At 40.0% G+C, this 19,185-nt stretch overlaps 2 protein-coding genes across 2 annotated transcripts; one reads left to right on the top strand and one right to left on the bottom strand.

Annotated features, from left to right (window-relative positions):
• Positions 1-1,602: 1,602 nt before the first annotated feature.
• amdhd1 (amidohydrolase domain containing 1) lies at positions 1,603-4,521 on the top strand. Its single transcript, XM_046852193.1, has 9 exons — positions 1,603-1,832; positions 1,974-2,080; positions 2,165-2,229; positions 2,323-2,600; positions 2,857-3,082; positions 3,657-3,781; positions 3,860-3,953; positions 4,046-4,206; positions 4,356-4,521. The coding sequence occupies exons 1-9, from the start codon at positions 1,696-1,698 to the stop codon at positions 4,459-4,461; spliced, it is 1,299 nt and encodes a 432-aa protein (XP_046708149.1). The 5' UTR covers positions 1,603-1,695; the 3' UTR covers positions 4,462-4,521.
• si:ch73-71d17.2 (RPA-related protein RADX) lies at positions 4,463-18,501 on the bottom strand. The gene is made up of 15 exons (XM_046852191.1): positions 17,706-18,501; positions 13,720-13,871; positions 13,439-13,610; positions 13,242-13,350; positions 11,795-11,886; positions 11,571-11,696; positions 11,374-11,481; positions 11,117-11,290; positions 9,752-9,873; positions 9,459-9,532; positions 9,299-9,376; positions 9,142-9,191; positions 8,408-8,713; positions 7,228-7,380; positions 4,463-5,336 (listed from the first exon to the last, which is right to left on the bottom strand). The coding sequence occupies exons 1-15, from the start codon at positions 18,295-18,297 to the stop codon at positions 5,212-5,214; spliced, it is 2,433 nt and encodes an 810-aa protein (XP_046708147.1). The 5' UTR covers positions 18,298-18,501; the 3' UTR covers positions 4,463-5,211.
• Between the last annotated feature and the right edge of the window lie 684 nt (positions 18,502-19,185).

The raw sequence follows: 19,185 nt of genomic DNA on the forward strand, positions 1-19,185 counted from the left end.
TAAGATTATATATATATATATATATATATATATATATATATATATATATATATATATATATATATATATATGGCCTATTGGTAAATCAGATTTTGTCACTCACATTCATGCAGAGTACAACATGTGAAATGCTTTTTATAACTGTCCAAAATGTAATAGAAATAAAATTAATAAAAATATAAAGTGTAACTATGAAGTATAAAATATAAGGATTAAAAAAATTATATAGTTATATATACAAGAATAAGACAGAACTGTATGTAAAGGAATATGACTGATATTGACAGTAGTCCAGATTGCAAGTGTTCCAGTGTGATTGTTCGTGCTGATATTAAAGGGGCACTGAGGTGTGCCAGTCTAGTGTTGAAGTGACAGTTGTGCAATTGTGCAAAAGAAGGAAAGGTAGACGGATAGAGAAAGTCCAGATACGTTTTATTTTGTTCACAACTTATGAACTCCTCAACGCTTGTTATCTCACAATCAGTGTTTCCTGGTGTGGAAAGTTTCTGTGACATTAAACTAGTTTTGAAGGAGGTATATTGTAATGTATGCTGTATATCACACACACCTGAAGGTTTGTATGTATTTTTAACATCCTTTTACTCATTTAGTCGCTTTTTGCTGTTATAATAGCCTACACTCGTCTGGGAAGATGTTCCACTAGATTGTGGAGTGTACTTGTGGAGATTTGGGGATAATCAGACACATGGGTAAAGTCAGGTACTGGTGTTAGTTTAGGCCTGGGGTGAAGTCCGTGTTCCATTTAATTTCAGAGGAGTTCAGTAGGGTTGAGATCAGAGCTTTACTGCAGACCCCTCAAGATCTTTCAATCCAAACCATATAAACCATATGTTCATGGAGCTTGCTTTGTGCACAGGGACATTATCATACCAAAACAGGTTTGAGTCTTTATCTCTCCACTCAGGCACAAAGGGTCTGGATCAGGTTTGACTCCACCCCCCAGACTGTTGGTTACAGTGATTGATTGTTGTTTTTTTTTACCTACACGGTCAATGATGATTTGCTTTAATGAGCATGAAAACAAATGATCGGGGTGAAAAAGCATTTCGGAGTAGAAATAGTTTTATAAAGGTTTTTACATCACTATTATGCTACATTGCATGGCCTAACTGAAAACTGGTGCCACCTGGGTTTTTCCTCTTTTTCCATGTCAAATCATGAAAAAAAATTGTTAAATAGGCAAATAGTTTTAGTAGGCCTAATATAACCTCTGCAGATAAAGTGTGATTGAGAAATGAGGTGGTAGTGGACCTAAGTTTTTAATCCACACAGACTTGGCAACCTGCCGTGTGCTTCAATCAATAACAAAGTACTCGATTTTATGAGCATATTTTAAGAAAATATGTTTTTTACTAAAACCTTTTACATGTTGACTTGAAGAATGGATTTAAAAGATGGAGTGTGTCACCGTATCGAAGTGTGTGTGTGTAAAACACATGAAAATGTCTGTTTTGATCTTATTTACTAAGAGCCACCCCCCACCCCACAGCATGAACCATTGATTTCTCAGTGTTTTTGCCCCTCCCCCCAAAGCAGACCTTTGCCCTGGAGCTTGTCTCATTTGGAGCTTTGCTAAATATTTACCTGCCTTTTCATTTGTCTGGTTTGTGTGTGAACTCTTACTTTTTTAGCTCCTCTAAAGTGCTTGTGATCAGAAGGATAAACTGTTACAAAATGTCAGACACTTTTCGGCTTTTAGTGAAAAATGCCAAACAGGTGGTGATGGTGTGTACAAATGGTGAGAAGTTTCTGACCAAAGATGGGATGCGGAATTTGGCAATTCATGAGAATGCAAGTGTGGTTGTTGGACAGTAAGTCATTTATGAAAGCATGTTAGATGAGGCACTTATGTGTACATTTGCCTCAAATTAAATTCTACTGTGTTCTGTACGTGTCAATGCATTGCTTGTGTCTATGTCTATGACGATGTCTTTAATCTTTACCTATTCCAGTAATGGACTTATTAAAGCTGTGGGACCTGCAGACTCCATAGAGTCCCAATTCAAAAAAGCTGTGTTTGATCAAGTACTGGATGCCACTGGCATGTGTGTTCTCCCTGGTAATTACTCATTCTGCAGACACTAAATTTCTATAATTCAAATGATCATTATATTACGTCAACTCTTTTTTTTAATTAAAACAGGTTTGGTTGATGCACACACTCATCCAGTTTGGGCTGGGGACAGAGTGCATGAGTTTGCAATGAAGGTAAATTTTAATGACCAAGTTTCCCCACTTCTATATTTAAAGGCATTGTAACTTCGACATGTGCACCATGACATACATGCTGTGTTTATGCAGTTAGCCGGAGCCACATACATGCAGGTGCATGAGGCCGGCGGAGGCATTCACTTTACAGTGGGACACACACGTGCAACAGATCCAGAAACCCTGCTGCAGGGGCTGAAGGGCCGTCTGGAGCGCATGCTGAGAGCGGGAACTACACTGGTTGAGTGTAAGAGCGGTTATGGCCTGGAGCTTGAGACCGAGCTCAAAATGTTGAACGTTATAGACGCAGCCAGGAAGACCCTACCTATTGGGATAACGTCAACATACTGCGGTGCACATGCAGTGGCCAGGTGAAGCACACTTAATTCAAGCGTTCCTTATTAACAGGAAATAGGAGTATGTATGTTTACAAAGCTTATGTATGAGTGTAATGTGGAATACGGCCCCACACAGAGATACCTACCGTTCAGTCTTGTTCAAGCTCTTATTTGTTTGTTTGGCATCTTGAACTGGAAATGGACTGCTAATCCAAAACATAAAAACCCACATTTTCTCTGTCACTTTCATAATCTCACACACACTCTTTTGACTTCTGTTTGTGTTCAGAGGTAAGACAATGGAGGAGGCGACTGAGGACATTCTGTCAGTGCAGCTGCCTGCTATACAAAAGCAGATTTCTGCAGGTGAACTGCAGGTGGACAATATTGATGTGTTTTGTGAGAAAGGGGTTTTTGATCTGGATTCCACCCGCCAAATTCTCCAGGCTGGGAAGGACATGGGCCTCAACATCAACTTTCATGGAGATGAACTGCATCCTATGAACTCTGCACAGGTGATTTCTAGATTCAGTGTTTGTATATATACAGTAATATCAGTCTATAATGTTTCATAGAAGATTCAAGTAACAGTTTATGTTAATAAAAATCTGTTCAATTAAGGGGATTGATGGTCATATAAGCACTTTTCCGATACATTTAAACATTTTCATTAAACAGTTAGCAACCAAACATGGTTATTTCTTATCTGTTATCATATTCTAGTGTTGTTGGTTCTGAGTTTGTTTACAAAACCTAGGAATAGAACTAGTGCAGACTAGAAATAATGCAGACCACTGACAGGTCAATGACCTCATGAGAGAAATGTAAAAATAATTACACAAGAAAGACAGTCAACATATATCATAAAACATAAACAACAATACATCTTTCAAAAGATCAGTTAAATTATTTCCTTTGTTTCTTCAAATGAAAATAAATATCAAGTTCCTGAGAACTAATACTTTTACAGGTCTCATTATACAAAAAGAAACGAACAAAGGGTCTGAATAGAGATTGCAATCCAGTGCTGCCTTGAACCGTCATTAAACTGTCACAACTTTACTTGTGTTTCCACACTCACAATGTTAGCTTGGGGCGAAGCTTGGGGCTTTAGCCATAAGTCATCTGGAAGAAGTGACCGATGAGGGCATTGCTGCCATGGCAAGGGCAAAGACATGTGCCATCCTGCTGCCTACAACTGCCTACATTCTCAGGTAGACATTTACTTATTTTAAAGATCTAAACATCAAAACACGAAAGAGCAGAACTCAGTATTTATATAATCAAAACAGGCTTCCATGTCCTCGGGCTAGAGATATGCTTGATGCTGGAGTTATTGTATCACTTGGAAGTGACTTTAACCCGAATGCTTACTGCTGCTCGATGGTAACTGAAATGCACATAAACACGTTTGAATGTTATGGAGTTAAAATATAGTGTATTGGCTGTATGCGTGTAACTGTTGACTTTTTTGGTAGCCTATAGTGATGCACTTGGCCTGTGTGACGTTGAAAATGTCGATGCCTGAAGCCCTGGCAGCTGCCACGATAAACGCAGCTTATGCTTTAAATCGCTCACAGTCACATGGATCTCTGGAGCCTGGCAAGCAGGGAGACCTTCTTATCATCAATGCCCCACGGTACACACATTACGTCCACTGAATTTATGCGTTCATACATGGAAATGTATATTGGTTTTTTTAAGATAATAATGGTCTGAAACACTGGATTATTAAAAGAAACCTAGGTTTGATAAAACTGCCTAAATGTTTCTCTCTACTTTATTCAGATGGGAGCATCTTATCTACCAGTTTGGAAGCCATCAAGAGCTGGTGAGGTTTGTCATCATCAAGGGCAACGTTGTCTATGAAAATGACAAGGTCATGGACCTCTGAATGTACTAACAGTCATTTATTTCAAGGTACTGCTGATAATAAAGTGTGCATTTAAACATATCCTTCTGGTTAAACAATACAATATTTACGTTCTGAACAACAAAACAAGGTCACATACACCAATTTTAGCAACTTACACTAAAAAATACTACAAGGTAACACCATTTTTGACCAGACTCTGAGGATGCCTTTTGTGCTTTATGTCCAAGCAAAAAAACAAAACAAAAAAAACACCACCATCTACTCCCATGGAACCATAGAACACCCTGACTGGCCTGGTATTAACATTACATAACATATTTACAATATCTATAGTGTTTAAAGGCATTTCAGTTTGTAAAAAAAAAAAATCAATACAAAGACATCGCTTCATAAAATCTTGGAAACAGACCAAATTTGTTACAGACTTTTCAATACTTATCCGTAAACAGAAAATAGTATTAATACTTATAGAATAAAAAAAAATAAATCAACGAATCACAATTATTGTATCTACATTGATATTAATAAATATTTTAATACAATGAAATAATAATACACACACTATATAAAATATGGATCATTTGAGAATATTATAAAAGCATATATCCCTGTTCTAATAAACTTGAAACTGTTTAGAATCAGTTACAAAACCCAGAATGTCCAATACAAAAAAATAGTGTGCGCTTCTCTAATTCGCAATTTACAAAATTCTTCAGGTGATTCTTCGGCTTGTTTGGAGACGCGATCTTGTATTGTCGGCGTGTACAGTCAGCCCCTTAGAGGAAAAGCTCGGTTTAGGATGAGTTCTACTTTGTCTCCACCTAGCGCACATGCCTCCAGCACACACACCAACCTCCGATTCGCCAGCTGGGCTGCATTGCCAATCAAATCAGCTGTAAGTGGAGAAACACAGAGAATGTAATTCAAGTATCATTGTAATTGTAATTCATGTTCACTTGCAAAGACATGTCAATCTACATGAATTCATTAGCAGTGGGCAGTAACAAGGTAAATGTAATTCGTTATTGTATTCAAGCAGCTTTTTCACGTATTTGTACTTTACTGAAATTTTTCCATTTGAGCACACTTTAATTTCACCACATTGCAAAGTCAAATTACTTCTTTTTTTCCCCCAACTCCATTTAGAAAATTCAGTCGTTCTTTTTTATGTATAAATGGATAAAAACGGAACGGGTCAAGCGCCCAGCAAGCTACCAATCAGGGGAGAGCGCGATTCGTTTTGAACTTGTTTTGATTGTCGTTTGGTTGTATCTCTTCAGCACGTACGATGGGAGAAACTCCTGACTCGAACTTGCCACAACACTCGTGACCTTATTTGAGTTTTTTTTGTTTTTTGTAGTAGTAGTTGAAAAGAAGGTTTTGGGCTTGTTGGAACTCAGACTTTGTGCCTGAGCGGACACATCAATTAAGTGTCGCTATGTTCGAATCAGTTCTAAACAATCACTAATTAATTACCAAAAGGTCTTAAACTACCACATATTACACAGCCAGTCCAAATAAGGAATCTTCCAGTCATGAGATGAGAAGCAGCTGATCACTTTATTGCAGTAAATACAGCCTGGTCCCAGAAGGCCTTTCAGGAGTGAGCTTTTCTTAACATAAAGACACCCGTCGGGTTTCACAGACAAGTGCATATTCATGTGGCAAATTTTTCAATTTTTATATCCCATATCTACTGTCATTTACATATTTTCGATGCATGATAATTGTAATAGATATCAATCAGTGTTTGACTCATTAATATCATTCTGTTGATAGATCGGTGTGCAAAACATAGCATTAGAGTCTTTTCACATAAACAGAGGTATTTAAGCACAGATAATGATAAAAGGAACATTACAGCCATATTAAATCATAGTACTTTGAATACTTATGTACATCTAAAGGCAAATACTTTTGTACTTTTACTCAAGTGAAAGTTAAAAGGGAGAACTAATTTTACTCCGTACTCTCATCTTTACTTCATGTTTTGGAGACAAGGTGAGAGAGGCGTGATGGTTTGGACATGTGTAGAGGAGGGACATGGGGTATATCGGTAAGAGAATGCTGAGGATGGAGCCGTCAGGAAGGAGGAAAAGAGGAAGGCCAAGGAGGAGGTTTATAGATGTGGAGAGGGAAGACATGCAGTTAGTTGGTTTGAAACAGGCAGATGTAGAGGACAGGGGTATGGAGACGGATGATCCGCTGTGGCGACCCCTCATGAGAGAAGCCGAAATAAGAAGAAGAAGACTCTCAACTTTACTTTGATTCAAGTTCATGGTTTGTGTACTTGTCCAACATGTTCATTTCGATCCTCATTTATATAAACTCCCTAAACTGAGTACAAATATATAATGTGCATGTTACATGTAATTCTGAGCTAAATGTGTGCTCATTATAAAAACAGCATTTTGTGGTAGTGTTACAATAAGAACAAGAAGCAAATATTGCTTTTCTTTCTCATAAAAAAACAACAGATTTGATATATTATTTATAGTTAAGTAAATTTGTTAAATCCTGGTTTTATAAAAGTAACAGACAAGCCATTTTTATAGTTTGATTCTGTAATGACTAGTAAAAAAAAGCTACGAGTGGTTGATCTTTATTCCTTCATGCTTCTATTCAATTATAAATATAAAAAACCTTTAGTTGACACTGTTCTACAAAACACTCAATACCTCTAATGGAAGTTATGTATATTCTTAGCACCTTACCTATTTGTACTAGCATGAGAATACTTAAGCACTTCTATAAAGGGGTTATTATTATTTATTGATTGTTTACCTGGGCTTGGTGGTGGAGCATGTGAAGAGAAGCCACCATGTGAAAGGACAGACTCCCATGTGTTGTCATGTGTCAGGGGGAGGGGCTTCCAATGCAAGTTTCCAGGAGTGGCAGGGAAGAAGATGACATCCAGCATCACTCCATCAGATAGAACTACAAACATGTACAAAAGCACAGATATAAAATGTCGATTTGGAGGTGTGGGCCTATATCAATAGTCACAAACAGTGATGGGCAGTTACTAGTAACGCGTTACTTTTGACAGTAACTAATACTGTAACGCGTTACTTTTAAAAATAAAGTAACTTCGTTGCCGTTACCGTGTGGTGCGTTACCCGTTACTTTTTAAATGAATCAATTTCGGCTGAAGTGTAGACTACAGTCTAACATGCTTACAGCAGCGTCGCATTGTAGGATTGGTGGATTACCGGATTACCGGATCTGTATACACGAAGAAGACGCGCTGTGGGTGTGTCTCCGTTTATTCAGGTCTGTGCGGCAGTACTGGAGTCAAGGCGAGAGCAAGACGAGTTTCTCAAAGTGGAAATGTGCTCATTATTTCACTTTAGTTGAGTATAAAGACAAAAACTTTTAAGTCAAATGTAAGCTGTGTCTTTCTGGTTCGAAGCTCGTATCTACTGCGATAAACAGCAAATCCAATCTGTTGAAGCTCCTCCAGAAACCCCATGCTAGAAGCTAGAAGCTAACCCGGTGTTGTGTTCTACATTGTTGATAGTTTTCATACTTTAGCTGTGAAAGGAACATTTTTAAGAGCTCAACACAACAGCAGAAGCCACTTTAGTTTTTGATTGTGAAAATATTATTCAGCTTGTTTTGTTATTTATTTCAGAAATCCTGGTGATATATTCAGTTTGTGTTGGTCTGACTTAAATAAAATAGTGTTTAAAAATTACATTGTGTTTAAGTCAGTTTTGTGTTTGTATAGACCATAACGCATAAAAGGGCATTAATGGGAACATTAAAGAAGGTTCTTTAAAAAAGTAACTAAAAAGTTACTTTTAACAGTAACGCATTACTTTTTGGTGAAAGTAATCAACAAAGTAACTAAGTTACTTTTTGAATGAAGTAACGAGTAACTGTAACTAGTTACTATTTTTTAGTAACTAGCACAACACTGGTCACAAAGTTGTGTGTGTGTGTTTACTTCAATCATTCCAACCTCTCATTGTTAAAGTGAAGTAACCAGTGTAACACTGGGCGGGGCTAAAGGATTCCAGCTCCCTGAGTGGGAGGAGTTTTTGGAAACTGTTGGTCTGCATTCCCACAGCTGCTGCCTGGACGTGCCGTCGTTCATAACAGAAGCTCCATGGTAATGTCTCAAGGGCAACGTGAGGCATTCCAAGGTGGGACCGCATAGGGCTACTGGGTGGCGTGGAAAATTCTTCATCGCCGTCATCATCATCTTCGTCATCGTCATCATGGTCTCCAACCAGAAATTCCATAGCTCCATCAAACAGGGAGAAATCTGCAGATGGAAGGAGACACTGAAAAACATTAGCTGCCCTGAACAAACTAAAAAGAAAACAAACTCCGGTTTATTACGGAATTGCCTTTGCCACATAACTAATTTGTTTGGCTGATTTTCCAGGTCTCTCGCAGATACCGTATATACTGTACAGTACATGTACTCACTATAAATGTGATAAAGTCTACTGTATTTCTACCAATTTACACAAAATTCATCTCGCTATATCCTTGCAAATGTTTTCTGTGAGTTTAAAGTGTGTGGGAGGATAAATTACGGCTTAAACAAAACAAAACAAAAAGCATTCTTGGTGTGGTGTCCGTTTATCGTGGTTTTTCACGGGGGATTAATGTATATAAGATGTACTTGAACAGCAACACTAGGCATGCTGCTGAGAAAAAAAACACAGTAAGACTTTTTAATCTCACCATTCTCTGCATCCTCCTCTGCTGATGTCTGTTGAAAAGGTGGCGCCAACCTGACAACATGAACGGGTTGATTAAAAAAAAGAAAAAAATGAAAGAAAAAAAGCAGGAAACTCCAGAGGACTTTCTTTGCATCTCTGTTGACGTATACAGACGTTACCTTTTCCTGGAGCTGCTGTGGGAAGTTCCAGGGGTAAAAACCAATTTCCTCTTTGTTGGAGTTTTAAAAGTGTCAGAACTGCAACAACCAAATGTCCAAATTACAAATCACATACGAGACACATTCTACACTAATAAAAACAAACCAAACAAACACAAACCCTTCTCGTTGTCTTGGTACTCGAGGACTAAGTTGAGCTGTTAATGGGTCTGAATTCTGCATCCTCCTCATGTCCTGAAAATGGGATTTTTTGTATTTATACATTGTGTTGTATATGTACTAAATACTGTTTTATGTGTTTATTCTTTTATATATTTGCACATTTCTTTTTCTTTGCTGCTGTAACAGAGAAATCTTCCCATCTTATCTCATCTTTAATTGATATGTGATCAAATTCTGGATGCGATTGGCTGTATTCGGCATGTGAGTGTTTGTGTGTGTGTTTGTGAATACCTGTCTGCTGTGGTAGCTGGCTGCAGTGACAGTGCACTGAACAATAAAGCGTTGTCTCTCTCTGTAAAGCAGCCTTTCATACTGGAGCTTCAATTCTACCCCACTAATCAAACCAACTTCACCTACAAACACAAACACACAGAATTTCAATTATGTGGTGCATGTTTATAAAATCATATTAGTACGGCTTAGATCACTTTTACCCAACCATTGATACACACTAGTCATATATATTTCAGTCTCTCTATACAAACATATCCACACCATCAATATGGATGGAAAAACTACTGTATATATTTTATCTGGATTTGTAAGGAATTTGTTGTTTTGCAATTAGTTCCGTTTTAGAATTTTAATGTATCTATAAACAAGATAATACAAAAAAGTGTCACCCAAGCAGAATTATATAACAGTCAGCATAATTAAAGACATTAAAATAATAATATTATTAAAGGTTGTACATGCCAACTCATTAATAGTGTTATAATTCTTATCACTGACAATATATATATATATATATATATATATATATATATATATATATATATATATAAATAAAAGAAGTCTATATGTTAATAATCTAATCTATATCAGTTATACCATGGGCAATATCACAGTCTTCACAGCCATTAGATTTTGGTTTTAATGTAATATTGTTACCCACATGTTATCACTGTTGGATCAGAGGAGCTGTTTTGTACTTTGATTGTAAAACTGATTGTATTTAAACCAGTGGTCCTCAAACTTTTTCTGCCATTTCCTACTTTAAAGTTCTGGTGGATTTTCAAGCCCCACCTGTCCTTCATTGTCCAAAAAAATGGTGATGAAATACGTCAAGTTTCAAAATGTCTACTATATTGAAATATAAAGCTCTAAATCAATAACGTCAAATTCAAAAATAGAGAAAATAAAAGTGGTGTTATCACATTGTCTTACTGTCACTTTTGAAATCTATGCAAAATAGGGAAAATGCATTTGCCAAAAACGATGAGCAAGACACTATTTCAGCTCGTGCCTTGTGTCTATTTTGAAGTGTGTTTATTGTCTGCTGCAGTCAACTTGCAGACAGTAAACAGTTATTCTCTAACAATGGGTCCACTTTTCCTTCCTGTACCCTAACTGATGTTGTTCAAATTGACTTGCATTCATTGTGGTTGCTTTGAGTGTGTGAGCTTTATTTTTAATAGATAAAATAATTAATGAAGAACACAAAAAAAAATTATATAAACCCTGCCGTTCATTGCGCTACACCTGTCATGTCTTTATTCTCCACTAGAGGGCGGCGCCCCACACTTTGGAAACCACTGCCTTAAACAGTCCATTCTGGTAATTTGCTTCAAGTTTATGATGAAGAAAGAAGACCACCTTGCATCCTTTCCATAAATCTTTGTAAAGAAACAGGAAGTGGGGGATAGCTGAAAAATCCTCCAATCACAGCCCTGTCCAGCATGTTGGCCTCATCCACTTGTTTCAACCACTGCAGGAAGTGCCGTACTGGACGGATCCCTCTGTATGGCATGACGGCATGAGAGCCAGTGCCTGTGTACCATTAGATAATCAGGTCTCAGTCAAAAACATGTGCATTATGTATTGAAAGCTAGGTGGTTGAATGAGGGGTGTACCTGTGCAGTACACTTGAGTAAACGGCGTGTTGGTCAGATAAACAAAGGTTGTGGCACTGCCAACTGCATTCCTTAGTAGCTTGAGCCTCGTACAGACAACCAGTGCCACTAAAAATGCCAAGAGAAAAAGGTTCTAAAGATGACATTGTGCATCTTATTAAGAGTGTAGCTGTAACAAAAAGCTGCTGCGTGATTACTTGGGTGAATTCGGCTTTGGATGTCTGGCTGTGATGTTGAAAAAAGCTTGATGGTGATCTGTTGATCTGTGGTCCCATCTTCCAACTGCAGCCATCGGTACTCTTCAAATTCTGACCTCCGTCCGTCTAACAATAGAATAAAATGCAATACAGAAATGACTGTTTACTTTTGACGTATTTAGTATTTACTATTGAGTGGAGACGTGCGTGTAGTGACGTCTCACCTTTACTCCTGATTCGCTCTTTTCGCCCCACGAAAACAACCACACCGATAACATCACAGACGGTGCTATGAGGAGAACTTTGTAGATCACAGCTACAGAAAACATGGTGCACAGTGAACAAGCATGTGAACAAAACAGCAAAGAAATACGAATGTACATTATATTGCTAAAAGTATATGAACACTCGAGCAATAACACTCGGATGTGATGGTTGAACATCCCACTCCAGCTGTAGTCATTTGGATTTTTCCTGTTAGAATAATCTACACTCTTCTGGGAAGGCCTTCCACTAAATTCCAAAACATGTCTGTGGGGATTTTATGCTTATGTAATCACATAAGTATTAGTGATATTTTAGTATTTATATTTTTAGTGTGTGAAGACCCAAAAACAGATGTCCACAAACCTTTGACCAAACATTGTGTCATTTTTAAAATACTACTAACAACATCTGTAAGATCTTAAAAACAAAATAAAAATAAAAACATCAAATACTGAGAGGCCAAGCTGCAGGTGGTTTGGTTTAAGCAGCCACTGGAAAAAATGTGTTAAATTTGCATCAGGAAAGAGGAACAGTGCGAAGCATGTCCGAGTTCCATGACAGAAAATAATCGAAAAAACGAAAAAAATATTACAGCTTCTGTAATGTCTTCAGTGACTGGCTTAGTTTCTATAAAATTGTTGTAGCCGTCAAATCAAAACACAGAAATTGTCAAAAGTAAATCGACATATTTTTGTGTTACTTAATTTAGTGCAAAGGCATTTGGGTTTCACAAGGCTGGATTTTTTTGGACATTTAGTCACAAACTATTGCATAACCTGGAAAAAAAGTAGCTACGCTCCTTAGTCCTTTGCTTTGAATCGGATTTGATTGTATTTAAATGTGTGTTATATTAAACTAGGTTTTTTTTGGTCGATCATTTTTTTTTCTATAAATATTTGGCAAAGACGAGCAAATAATTCATTTTCAAAGACACATGATCAAAAATACTAATATCCTTGTCCATAAAATATGCTGAATATGAATATAAATATGGGGAAATGGAAGATCTGGGTTACTGATCGAAAGGTTGGGAGTTCAAGTCAATGGAACACCCCAGCTATCAAAGGTGGACCCCTGAGCAACACCCTGAACCTTTTTTTGCTCTGGGGGGGGGGCTGTACCAAGACTAAGCCTGTGCTCTGATTCCTCTGAATATGCAAAGAATGATTTCACTCTGCTGTAATGTACATGTGGCAAATAAATATCCATTTATCTATCCATCATTTTTCATTCACTTCAGTGGTGGATATCTTAAGGTTAAAGAGTGGGCACTGTTAATTGGGCAAGTGAGAATTTGTGACAAATATTCAAAAATGTAAATGTAAAATGATAATGTTCTGGGTTAAACTGTATACTACAGTCCTTAAAAATCCTAAAAAAAACCAAGTATTTCTGCATGTTTACCTGCTGAGGAAGTTATGTGGCAGGTCAGGTAAACCCCACTCAGGTGAAATCTGCTGCTTCGGAATGATGGCAACTTTAGCAGCAGGATTTCTGGAGTTGAGACTGATCTCTGAGATAGAAAGAAAAAAAAGAAAGAAAGAGAGGTTAAAATGCAATAGTAAAAAAAAAAGGCGTGTGTGTGGGACGTATCTCTGTACCTATATTTGGATCTGCATCTTGTCCGCCGTGGCTGCTGTAGCTGTCCTTCACTCTGTACCGACTCACCCTTAAAACCTGGCCAGGCTGCAGGCGACGGTACCAGTCCAAGCACACACTGTTCCACAGCACCACACACACACTCATGGAGCCATCAGCAACCTGTAGCTCGGCCTGTAACAGACAGACGAGGTAACCGATGAGTCGGTAAAAAGAACGCATGTATTCAAATATGTTTTGCTTCATTCGAGTATCACATCAACTCACAGTCATAAGCCCTGACCTTGTATGGGCATTCGCAGTTCTGCTCCGATTTCCCATAATACATAAGTCTGGATTTGTGCAGAATCCGCACACACAGAGCTCCTCGGCGACGCGGTGAACCACTCAGGAAGCGCCGCTGGAGCTCTGCTAGAGAAACTACAGGCCGTATATCTGTTCAAAGGCAGACACGTTGCAATGAAAATAACACAAAGTATTAACACGTGGAGAAAAAAAAAGTTTATTAGCAACAAAACTTTTGGGACTGAAGCCCAAATAGTTTTTCACCCAACAAGATCACTGACGAAAGCCAATGTGCTCTTATACGCACTTCAGCTTCTTGTAACATCAAAACAAACAAAAATGACGTCTCTCACTACACACCTACAGTCCCTTATTCCACTGATGTGCTTATTGTCACGGCCGATTGTCCATCAATAGCAGCAAATCTAATAACAAAGGTAAAATACCAAGTAAAGAAATAAACTAAAAGTGCAGGATCCAGGGTCGTGGTGTCAAGGAAGAAGATGGAAGACTGTTATTTAGCAGAATTAAAGCCAAGAAGCTTCATGAAAGTATCCAAAAACAGAGTCCCACATTCCTCATTATTTTCTAAAAACCTGCATGGAATTCACGTGTGGCCGCTTCAGGTTCCTCCACTTCAACTCTTGGCCATCTCTTCCTTCTGCACGTTTATTACTCTTGACAAATACTGCTTTAAGTGTTGGCTGTGTACCACAAAATATATTTGATGTATGACAGAAAAATACAATAATAAAGTTAAAAGGTAAAAAAAAACTCCAGAGTATTCTATGGTATAAATCTGTACAGGATAGACATATGGTCAATCCTCGTACAGTGGTGGAAATCACAACCCGGTAACAGTATGCAAAGTATCACAACTTTGCAGTAACAGTACTGCAAAGCCAACAGCATTGTGGACGACCCACACACCCATCACACACACTTTTCACTCTACTACTATCAGGAAAGCGGTTCTGAAACATTCGGGCCGCCACTTCCAGACTGTGTAACAGTTTCTTCCGTTAAGCCAACAGGCTTCTCAACAAAGAACTGAACTGAACTCACACACATATATACACACAAACACACACACGCACAACTGTGTGACTGATCTGTACAACCTGGACTTAACACACACTCGTACTCACTTCGCAAACCCATGTCTTCAGTACCACTCACATTACATCACTTCATTATTAACTGTTTACATGCTGTTTTTTGCACATCTATTCTGAACTGCTGCTATTGATCTTTTGCACAACATCTTTTGTTTACATTTTGGCTACTGTTCAATTTTGTTCACTTTGTCCTGTCACAACAGGTTTACTGGCAGAGCTATTTTGTGTTTTGTCCTGCACTTTCTTGTGTTGTCTTGCACGGTCCTGTGTTGTCTTGCATGGTCCTGTGTTGTCTTGCACGGTCCTGTGTTGTCTTGCACTGTCTGGGGTTGTCTTGCACGGTCCTGTGTTGTCTTTGCACGTCCGTGTTGTCTTTGCACGTCCGGTGTTGTCTTTACTGTCCTGTGTTGTTTTGCACTGTCCTGTGTTGTCTTTACTGTCCTGTGTTGTCTTTGCACGGTCCGGTGTTGTCTTTGCACGGTCCGGTGTTGTCTTTGCACGGTCCGGTGTTGTCTTTGCACTGTCCTGTGTTGTCATTACACTGTCCTGTGTTGTCTTGCACTGTCCTGTGTTGTCTTGCACTGTCCGGTGTTGTCTTTACACTGTCCTGTGTTGTCTTACTGTCCTGTGTTGTCTTGCACTGTCCTGTGTTGTCTTGCACTGTCCTGTGTTGTCTTGCACTGTCCTGTGTTGTCTTGCACTGTTCTGTGTTGTCTTTGCACTGTCCGGTGTTGTCTTGCACTGTCCTGTGTTGTCTTGCACTGTCTGTGTTGTCTTGCACTGTCCTGTGTTGTCTTTACACTGTCCTGTGTTGTCTTGCACGGTCCGTGTTGTCTTTGCACTGTCCTGTGTTGTCTTTGCACTGTCCTGTGTTGTTTTGCACTGTCCTGTGTTGTCTTTGCACTGTCCTGTGTTGTCTTTACACTGTCCTGTGTTGTCTTGCACTGTCCTGTGTTGTCTTGCACTGTCTGTGTTGTCTTTACACTGTCCTGTGTTGTCTTTGCACTGTCCTGTGTTGTCTTTGCACTGTCCTGTGTTGTTTTGCACTGTCCTGTGTTGTCTTGCACTGTCTGGTGTTGTCTTTGCACTGTCCTGTGTTGTCTTTGCACTGTCCTGTGTTGTTTTGCACTGTCCTGTGTTGTCTTTGCACTGTCCTGTGTTGTCTTGCACGGTCCTGTGTTGTCTTTGCACTGTCTGTGTTGTCTTGCACGGTCCTGTGTTGTCTTGCACGGTCCTGTGTTGTCTTTGCACTGTCCGGTGTTGTCTTTGCACGGTCCGGTGTTGTCTTTGCACGGTCCGGTGTTGTCTTGCACGGTCCTGTGTTGTCTTTGCACTGTCCTGTGTTGTCTTGCACTGTCCTGTGTTGTCTTGCACGGTCCTGTGTTGTCTTGCACTGTCCGGTGTTGTCTTGCACTGTCCTGTGTTGTCTTGCACTGTCCTGTGTTGTCTTGCACTGTCCTGTGTTGTCTTGCACTGTCCTGTGTTGTCTTGCACTGTCCTGTGTTGTCTTGCACTGTCCTGTGTTGTCTTGCACTGTCCTGTGTTGTCTTGCACTGTCCTGTGTTGTCTTTGCACTGTCCTGTGTTGTCTTGCACTGTCTGTGTTGTCTTTGCACTGTCCTGTGTTGTCTTTGCACTGTCCTGTGTTGTTTTGCACTGTCCTGTGTTGTCTTTGCACTGTCCTGTGTTGTCTTTGCACTGTCCTGTGTTGTCTTGCACTGTCCTGTGTTGTCTTGCACTGTCTGGTGTTGTCTTTACACTGTCCTGTGTTGTCTTTGCACTGTCCTGTGTTGTCTTTGCACTGTCCTGTGTTGTTTTTGCACTGTCCTGTGTTGTCTTGCACTGTCTGGTGTTGTCTTTGCACTGTCCTGTGTTGTCTTTGCACTGTCCTGTGTTGTTTTTGCACTGTCCTGTGTTGTCTTTGCACTGTCCTGTGTTGTCTTGCACGGTCCTGGGTTGTCTTTGCACTGTCTGGGGTTGTCTTTGCACTGTCTAGGGTTGTCTTTGCACTGTCCTGTGTTGTCTTTCCACGGTCCTGTGTTGTCTTTCCACGGTCCTGTGTTGTCTTTCCACGGTCCTGTGTTGTCTTTCCACGGTCCTGTGTTGTCTTTGCACGGTCCTGTGTTGTCTTTGCAGTCCTGTGTTGTCTTTGCACGGTCCTGTGTTGTCTTTACTGTCCTGTGTTGTCTTTCCACGGTCCTGTGTTGTCATGCACGGTCCTGTGTTGTCTTTCCACGGTCCTGTGTTGTCTTTGCACGGTCCTGTGTTGTCTTTGCACGGTCCTGTGTTGTCATGCACGGTCCTGTGTTGTCTTTGCACGGTCCTGTGTTGTCTTTGCACGGTCCTGTGTTGTCATGCACGGTCCTGTGTTGTCTTTGCACTGTTTGCACCAGGTTGCACATATGCACTTTATATGGCGAGGACACTTACTAGTCCTCAGCCCTGTGTTTTCTGTTTCTGGAAATGTTGTTTATTATGTAGCATCAGGGTTCTGGAGGAACATTGTTTCATTTCACTGTGTACTGCGTCACCTATATATGGTTGAAATGACAATAAAATCTTCTTGACTCGACTTGATTAGAGTATTGTAACACTAGTAGCGTGTTCTGATTGTTATTGGACAATTTATTATCAAGTTATACACGGCTGAATCTAAAACCCTAACTCCAATACCATGTTTAGTCCTCAAAAAACTGTCCACTTTAATATATAAGGACTAAGACTTATGAATGGAGAAGTGGATGGGTCATATAATGTGCATTGTTATGGGATTGTTGTTCTTTTCCCCAATAACATGGTCGCAGGAGGGGAAATGCTGGTTTCTCCGAGCTCGGAACTGAAATAAGATTTGATTACAGGTTCTTTACCTTCTACCACATCATCTTCATCAGTGTCCTCCCCTCCAGGCTCACAGGGAGGAGTGGGCCTCCAGGCTTCCCCACTGTAATCCTGATTATTCCACAGGGGCAGGTAAGTGCTCCTGTGGGCTCTGAGTGGGTTGAGCCTCGGCTCCTGGGACATCACCCACGGCAATGTGTCCACATCAACAGAAGACAAGGAGAAAAGAGCTGCGTCGCTCCGACATGCACTGTCCACATCCAGACTGCAGATGTGAAATGTCCTCGTGTCCCCATCGCCTTCATCACAAGCCGAGAAGACAACGTTTCTCACCACACTGCCGCAGCGGAGCTTATTTCTGTCGATCAGCCCGTTCACACGGGGCTCCAGAGAAACTCGGATCCTGCAGTGTCCATCACTAACTGTAGCATCATAAAGACTGTCCGAGGCACAAACACTGTCCGGGAAATGCACAGCGAAATTCGGGTCTCTTCCGTAACGCTCCAGAGAAATAAAATACAGCGGCTCGGCTTGAGATCTCACTCTGAGAGAGCCAGAAGGAGCGCTCAGGAGCTTGTTTAGGCTACTCTGAAGCGCACAGCTGCCTGGTTCAGCAGCCATTTTACTGCCACAACGATAATAATATTGCAGGGCATGACGGGAAATGGAGTCAGGCTCCTGTCAGCGCTCTTTATTACACCGTGTGGAGAATGTTTCCGTGTTTTTTCTTTATTTTTTAATATTTTCAATGCAAACTATGAAAAAACACGTATGAAATTATGTCATAAACAAAGTAGCGTCTTCTTCTTCTTCTTCTTTCAGCTTCTCCCATTAGGGGTCGCCACAGCGGGTCATCAGTCTCCATACCCCCCTGTCCTCTACTTCTGCTTCTTTCACACCAACTACCTGCATGTCTTCCTTCACCAAATCTATAAACCTCCTCCATGGTCTTCCTCTTTTCCTCCTTCCTGGTGGTTTCATCCTCAGCATTCTCCTACCGATATACCTCATGTCTCTCGACTGCACATGTCCAAACCATCTCAATCTCGCCTCTCTCACCTTGTCTCCAAAACGTCCTACATGCGCTGTCCCTCTACTAAACTCATTTCTAATCCTGTCCATCCTCATCACTCCCAACGAAAACCTCAACATCTTCAACTCTGCTACCTCCAGCTCCACCTCCTGTCTTTTACTCAATGCCACTTTCTCTAAACTATACAACATCTCAGGTCTCACCACAGTCCTATAAACTTTCCCTTTCACTCTTACAGATACTCTTCTATCACAAATCACTCCTGCTATCACTCTTCTCCATCCACTCCACCCTGCCTTCACTTCTCTAACACAAATCTCCATTACTTTGCACTGTTGACCCCCAGGTACCTGAACTCCGCCACCTTCAAAACCTCTTCTCCCTGTAACCGCACCACTCCACTGTCCTCCCTCTCATTTACACACATGTACTCTGTCTCACTCCTAATAAACAAAGTAGCTTTTTGTATTACTTTT

The sequence above is a fragment of the Silurus meridionalis genome, chromosome 6 (genome assembly GCF_014805685.1).
Source record: "Silurus meridionalis isolate SWU-2019-XX chromosome 6, ASM1480568v1, whole genome shotgun sequence".
Taxonomy (NCBI): Eukaryota; Metazoa; Chordata; class Actinopteri; order Siluriformes; family Siluridae; genus Silurus; species Silurus meridionalis.